This window comes from Psammomys obesus, unplaced genomic scaffold (genome assembly GCF_907164565.1).
Source record: "Psammomys obesus unplaced genomic scaffold, mPsaObe1.curated_primary_1811, whole genome shotgun sequence".
In the NCBI taxonomy this organism is placed as follows: Eukaryota; Metazoa; Chordata; class Mammalia; order Rodentia; family Muridae; genus Psammomys; species Psammomys obesus.
The window spans coordinates 2,955,363-2,962,778 of NW_026592636.1; the positions used below are offsets into that span (position 1 = coordinate 2,955,363).

The window sequence follows — 7,416 nt, forward strand, 5'->3', positions numbered from 1 at the left end:
CATACATACATACATACATACATACATACATACATACATACATACATACGTGTGTGTGTGCATGGGGTCAAACGTACACATAAAATTTAAAAATATAAATCTTAAAAAAAAAACAAAAACTCTCTAATAAGCCCTGACTCCTACATTGTGTGGTCAAAGGAAATACTTAGGACAAATTACTTAATGTGTCTGACCTTTGACATTTCTTTCCATAAAAGAAGAAGCTCCTCTTTGCTTCGGCCGAGTCAGATTTCTGTGTCCACACAAGACTGTGGGGCACTTCCATCTCCTTTCTCTGAGCACTGCTGAAGGCTTGCAGAAGCAGTCTGTGCCTGTGCAAGGATGCGGAAAGGACTTTGGTTCTTGAGGGAGACAGCCTACCCCAGGCAGAGGCGCTCAGTCTCTGCAGAAGTTGTTATGGGGCCATAGCTAGACTTACTGCACAGTGGGAGGGTGGACACCTGCTCCCCTGGGCTCTCAGTGCCCTCCCACTGACCTCTTGTGACACCTCCAGGGGCTCTGCCTCAGTTGCCACCCACTGTGTCATTCTCTTCCCTGTCCTCCACTCCTGCGTCCCCAGGAGCTCTCCCCACCCGTCACCCTCCTTCTTCTCCTCTCAGGGCTCAGCTCCCAAGGCCTCTGTGATCACCCCTAACCTCAGCTTCCTCTCCTCTCTCTCTAGCCACACCCTCTGACTACCCTGCTGACCTTCTCCCCCAGCCCTAGTCACGAACTCCTGCAGCCGGGAGCCCCTGAAGCCCGCCACCCGTTTCTGTCACCGGTTTCTGTTCTGGAAGCGTCCAGAAAGGCAGTCCACCTGTAGAACCCTGTCACTTAAAACTAAGGAGCACCGGCTGCGTAGCCCTCCCCTGTTGGCACCTCCCACCCTGCCTTCCACTGCTGTCCCCTCTGTCCCATCTGGAGAATAGGCTTTTCCCTTGGGGACTTCCTTCTGTCTGTGTCTGCCAGCTCTGAGAGCTACTGTCTTGTTGTTGGCTATACCGACTGAACTCCTCATCCCCCACCCCCACTCCCGTTCTGCCTCCTGCCCCTCCCCTGTGTCTGTCAGACCTTTTCTTGGCTCTGGCCTTGCCAAGGTAGGCCTTGTCCTTCTTCCTAAGTGTGTTCACAAGCATTCACATCAGCTTGGAGGGCTTTCTGTCCAGGTGTGGGTAGCTGAGAATATTGTGGCCTTAGTTGTGTCTTGGACCAGAGACCAGGGCCATGCAGAGAAAGACTCCAGGGAGCTGGAGACGTGGTTCAGCAGTTAAGGGCACTCTCTACTTCCAGAGGACCTGGGTTCAATTTCTAGTCCTCAGGGCAGCTCACAAATCGCCTGTAACTGCAGTCCTCAGGAATCCAGTGCCCTCTTCTGTCCTCTCAACACCAGGCATGTACATGTTGCTCAGCTGCGTGTGCAGACAAAACACCCAAACACAAACAATTACATTTTAAATAAAAGGGGGGGGGACTCCTCCGTCCCTTTCACTTCTGTAGATTTAGATGGCCATTCCAGCCTGTCAGCCCTAAGCTAGTGGTCCTTCCTTCCTAGGACATGGGCAAGTTCTGCCTCACGTATGAGGCCTCCATGACTCGGCTCTTCCGAGAGGGGAGGACAGAGACCGTACGCTCCTGTACTATGGAGTCCTGCAACTTCGTGTTGGCCATGGTGGACCCCACGAAAACGGTAAGGCCATGGTTGCATGCTTTCGGGGAAGACCGTAGAACTGCGGGTCGCAACCCTGTTGGGTGTTGCATGTCCGATATTTACAATTCATAACAGTAGCAAAATCACAGTTATAAGGTAGCAGTGAGATCATTTGACAGTTGGGGTCACCACAGCATGAACTGTATTAAAGGGTGGCAGCATTAGGAAGGCTGAGAGCCACTTCCCTAGAAGCTGACCATGAAGCCCTCTAGCTTCTCCAGCCCCACCCTCCTCCCCTCTACCCCTCCACTCATACCCTCCTCCCCACCCCTCCACCCTGCTTCTGCACCCCCCCCTCCCCTAGCTCTTTGTGCTTTCCCCTTTGCAAAGGAACAGAAAGTATTTAAGAGGCTCGGCGGAGACACGTACAGACAGAGTATTGTTGTCTGCTGAGCTTTAGGGAATGAGATTATAAGTGTTGAGAACTTTCACATGAGAATGGACGCAGCCCAGGAACGGGAAGCAGAAGGACACCGGTCACTGGCAGGTGTCTAGGACTTTGGCCCTGGGGTGTTCAGAGCCTGCTGCTCCGCTCTACCACACAAAGCCAGGACTTGCTGTATTCTGTCTTAGGAGCCCGGCAGTAGCCTTATGAAACTGAAGTGGACTCAGATGAATCCAGTCCATGCTGGTCCCAGCTAGCAGGTGGCCACATTCAGATCTGTCAGGTCCCCAAGCCCCAGACAGGTGCTTACTACCAACAGATATAGGCTGCTTTTCTTCTCTCTCTCTCTTTAGAAAAAGGATGGCAAGTGGCTCCGCCTGTCACTAGAACTTTTGGGGGGATCCTGGGAGGCTGGGTGTGGCATAGGCGGTCACTGCCTTGCCATATCGCTATGGAAAGGGCACATGTTACTTAGGTGATATTGTAATGTCCACCAGAACCTGAAGTAGCCTGTGTGTCTGTGTTTGTGGTGAATGTGTGTGTTCACATGTGTATGTATGTGTGTGGTATATATGTATATGTAGCAGGTCTTTGATACTTCGTGGGCTCTTCCTTCTCCCAGCCTTTATCCTGTTTCACCCCCTATCACCAGGTAGGAGAGAAAGAAAGATAGAAGGGGGAGAGAGATATAGAGGACTGTGAATCTGATTTCTTTCTTCTGTCTTTTTTGCTTGTATCTGGTCTTTGCTACTTTGTGGGTTCTTCTTTTTCCCACCCTTTATCCCCCCAACCCCATTTCATCCCCTATCACTAGGTAGGAAAGAAAGAAGGTTGGAGGGGAAAGAGAGCTGTGAATCTAATTTCTTTCTTGGTTTTTTTTTTCTTTGAGCACGACTACTAACAAACCACAAGCAACACTCCTGAATGACCAACAACCAACAACCCACCTCTTGGGACCCTTATATACCCTCTGAAAAGTTCCCAGAATTCCAAAGGTCACACAGTCACAGAAACTATCTGCTGCTGGCAAAACCATGCCTCTGCTAGAGCAGGAGGCAAATCAGAGTCAGCTGCTGCGGACAGTCTGAAGCAGGCCTATATCCCACACCTGCCATCAATATGAAAACACATTCTTATAATATTGTAAAAGTAACTTTTATTTGCCTGCTTCAGTTGTTATCGCCTCCGTCTGCTAACCTAGGCCTAGTCTTGGAAGCTTCTAGCCTCCATACCATCTAACCTAGGCCTAGAATGTTTTCTGCCTCGAGACTTACTGCTTGATAAGCTCACCCTTTCTAGCTCTCACTGAACTTCTGGGCTGCCTAGTTCAGTTCAGCTGTTCTCAGTCAGACTCCTCTCCCAGCTGACTTATACAGTCTGGCTTTTCTCTCGGTCTCTGATTGTTCTGCTTGGCCTCTAACTAACTCCAGCAGGTTTGTTTGTTTGTTTGTTTGTTTGTTTCTAATCTTCTGGTTCCTTCTCATTCTCTGGCTCATTCGGTCTTCGCCTGTGTTCTCTCGCCACAACCTGTCTCTATTGCTGGTAAAACTGTTTTTCTCTCTTCTTTGCCCCTGAGGTAGCTTCCCTTTCCCCTGTCTTTTCCTGAGAGTTGGGCATATCCTATTTTGTTAAGTCTTTCTCTGATTCATCACATTTTTTGACACTCAATTAGACATCACTTTCAAACATGGGTGCTTCCTTCTTCATTGTTTGGGAGTAAAGGCATGTACCACCATACCTGGACCTAAGCTTCTCTTTATCTGAACCTTGTTCTGTACTAGGCTGGCCTTGAACTCAGGTCTGCTTGCCTCTGTCTCCTGGATTAAAGGTGTCTTTGTATTCCAGGCAGATCACACAAATAGAAGGTCTTTGGATGTGATCTCTTGCCGGAGCAGCCATGTTCTGAATTAAAATTTTTCTACAGATTTCAGTTTTTAAAGGAACCAAAATTCCAGAATTTTTGCTCGCTCTCTCTCTCTCTCTATGTGTGTGTGTGTGTGTGTGTGTGTGTGTGTGTGCTGTGTATAGCGTGAGTGTGTATATGTGTGCTGTGTGTATGTGAGTGTGAATGGGGGCCAGAGGTAAATGTTGGTGTCTTCCGCCATCATTCCTGTAACTCAAGCCCAGAGGACCCTCATGCAGTCCCCTGAAGCATCCCACTTGGGTCACACTGGAGCCCTGAAGGTACCATGTTAGCAGAACTGCCAAGGAGGGTCAGTATTCTTCTACTGAGACAGAGACAGAGCTGGGAGAGAGCTCCCAGTTTGCCAACAGCAGCATGAGACCACATCAGACCAGCTCACCCCGACACAGGGTGCCTCTGCACCCACCTGCCCGCCCCACAGCCCTTCAGAGGCAGGAATCTGGGAAGGGAGAGTGGGCTGGTGGGGCTCTGTCAAGACATCTTGGTCACCGCACCCTGGCACGTCCCACAGCCTTTTGCAGACCACTGAAGAGAAAGTGGCCCGGCGCACAACCGGAACCGTGCAAAGCATGTCCTTCTCCTGTTGACCCTTAGGCAGAGCAGAGGTTCAAGCTGTTCAAGATAGCTTGCGAGAAGCACCAGCACTTGTACCGCCTCGCCATGACGGGCGCCGGCATTGACCGCCATCTCTTCTGCCTGTACGTGGTGTCCAAGTATCTTGCCGTCGACTCGCCTTTCCTGAAGGAGGTAAGCCGCCTGCCTGGCTGTCAGGTTCGGCCCCGCCTCTTGGGGACCATAGTGAGCATCGCCCCAGCCTTGCACAGCTGCAGCGGTGGAAAGGCGATGGGCCTGTGGAAGTGCAAGCTGCAGCTTTGGTACCCTGTTTCTTCAGCAGCTTGGGAGGGCCGATGAGGGTCCTCCTGACACCAGAACAGGAAGGCTAGTAAAATGTGGGAAGTAATTAGGAGATGCACTCTGAGCATTCAGCCTTGTTCTCTGTGTATGTGAATCTCTGCACATTCACCTGAGCAGGCGTGTGTGCACACACGTGGAAGCCAGAAGACATCACATATCTTCCATCATCACCCTCCACCTTATTCCCTTGAGAACTGAACCTCCAGGCTCAGCTCTCTCTTTTTTTTTTTTTTTTTTGGCAAGACAGGGAGCAATGCCCTGCAGTACTCACACCTAGCACCAGGGTTGCTGGCGTTCGGAGCTGCCCCCAGTTTTTTCCATGGATTCTGAGGAGCCAAACTCAGGTCTTCATTCTTGCCCAGACAACAATCCTACCCACGGAGGCATTTCCCCAGCCCTTCATTTTATTTTGTTTTTTGAGACAGGGTTTCTCTGTGTAGCCTTGACTGTCCTGGACTCACTTTGTAGACCAGGCTGGTCTCGAATTCACAGTGATCCGCCTGCCTCCACCTCCTGAGTGCTGGGATCAAAGGTGTGCGCCACCGTGCCCAGCTATTTCTGTTCTTTTTTTTTTTTTTTTAATGTTTTTTATTATTTTATGTGTATGACTGGTTTTGCCTGCATGTTTATCTGTGCACATGCCTGGTGTTGGTGGAGGGTGTCAGATCCCCTGGAACTGGAGTTACAAATGGTTGTGAGCTGCCAGTGGGTGCTGAGAACCCAGGTCCTCTGGAAAAGCAGCCAATGCCCTTAACCTCTGAGCCATCTCTCTAGCCATATTTTTGGGGGGAGTTAAGGTCTCACTCTGTAGCCCTGGCTGCCCTGGAATTCGGAATGTAGACTACACTGCCCTCAAACCCCACAGAGATCCACCTGTGATTAAAGGTGTGCACTACCACATCTGGATTCACCTTTGTTCTTAATATTTAATTGTAAGTTAATTTTTTTTTTTAATTTTTGAGATAGGCTCACCATATTAGTCAGGCTGTTCGCAAATTCCTGTGTCCAAATGATTTTCCTGCCTCAGCATCCTAAGGTAGTCAGGACTATCCTTAAAAAGCAATCCCCCAGCTTTAGCCTCCTGAATGTTGGGATCACAGGTGTGCATCAGCATACTGGCTTTTAACAATGCCATATAAAAACCAGATTGAAGAGTCCTTGGACATCTAGAGGGGGGGTTCATAGGGAGTGTCCTTGACTTTCCTTCACCTGCTGAGTGACCAGTGGTTTAATCAGGGAAGGGCCTCCTGCTTACACACTTTAACCTTTGTGCAGCCCTCAGGATCTTGGGGAGATGGTCTTTTTGACCAGGCAGGTCTTTCCTTGCCTGTTAGGGGTCCTCAGGTCTTCTATATTGCTTTCTAATGCTGTCTTAGGACACTGACCACTTGCCACGTGAGGCTGAAAGGGTTTATCTGACTTATACTTCCAGGTCACAGTCCATCCACGCAAGTCAGGGCAGGAACTCAAAGCGGAAACCACGAAAGAAGTTCCTTGCTGACTTGTGCACAGGCTCATGTTTAGTTAACTTTCCTTAAAAAAATATTTTCATAGCTGGGCACAGTGGCACACACCTGTAGTCCCAGCACTTGGAGAGAGGCAGAGGCAGGCAGATCTCTGTGAGTTCGAGGCCAACCTGGCCTACAAAGCAAGTTCAGGACAGCCAGGGCTACACAGAGAAACTGTGTCTTGAAAAACAAACACACAAAAAAGTGTGTATATTTACATGCAAGAGTATTTTGCCTGCATGTGTATGTACGTGCGTCACGTATGCAGTGCCCAGAGGGCTGTCTAGGAACTGGAATTGTAAACTGTTGTGAGCTACCGTGTAGATGCTAGCAGTCAAACCCGGGTCCTCTGCAAGAGCAAGAAGTGCTTTGAGCCGCTGATCCATCTCTCTAGCCCTGTCCAGCTGGATGGACACCCTGTCCAGCCAATGGAACCACCTACAGTGAGCTGGACTGTCCCGCCTCAGTTGAGACAGTTTTCCATGGATAGGTGCACAAACCAATATGATGCAGGTACTGAGTTGAGGATGTTTGAGGTGATTCTCAGCCGTGCTGACAGCTAGGTGGTGGTGGTGGTGGGAAGGCATCATCTGGACATTTCTTTCTTTGGCACAGGTTTTGTCTGAGCCATGGAGGCTATCCACTAGCCAAACTCCTCAGCAGCAGGTGGAGCTGTTCGACTTTGAGAAATACCCTGACTACGTGTCCTGTGGAGGCGGCTTTGGGCCAGTAAGTACCGCCAGGCCCACCCTCTAACTTCAAGCCCATCCCATTGTCCTTGCATTGGCCTCAAACCCACTCACTATACAGTCCATGGTCTTGAACCATCTCAGTCCTCCTGCTTCAGCCTCTCCAGTGCTGGATTCCAGGATTGAGCCCCTACCCCCACCCTAATCGGGACTTATTAAAGAAGTCCTTTTTTTTCCCCTAGTGATGAAATTGACCTCTCTCTGTAGGTTGCTGATGATGGCTACGG

The 7,416-nt window shown here is 49.9% G+C and overlaps 1 protein-coding gene across 1 annotated transcript in view; it reads left to right on the forward strand.

Annotated features, from left to right (window-relative positions):
* Window positions 1–7,416, forward strand: part of Cpt1a (carnitine palmitoyltransferase 1A) — a 59,625-nt gene that overhangs the window by 48,793 nt on the left and 3,416 nt on the right. Inside the window, exons 15-18 of the mRNA XM_055614659.1 lie at window positions 1,553–1,687; window positions 4,612–4,764; window positions 7,056–7,169; window positions 7,397–7,414. Of these exons, the coding sequence (XP_055470634.1) occupies window positions 1,553–1,687; window positions 4,612–4,764; window positions 7,056–7,169; window positions 7,397–7,414 (420 nt within the window). The remainder of the gene's footprint in view (window positions 1–1,552; window positions 1,688–4,611; window positions 4,765–7,055; window positions 7,170–7,396; window positions 7,415–7,416) is intronic.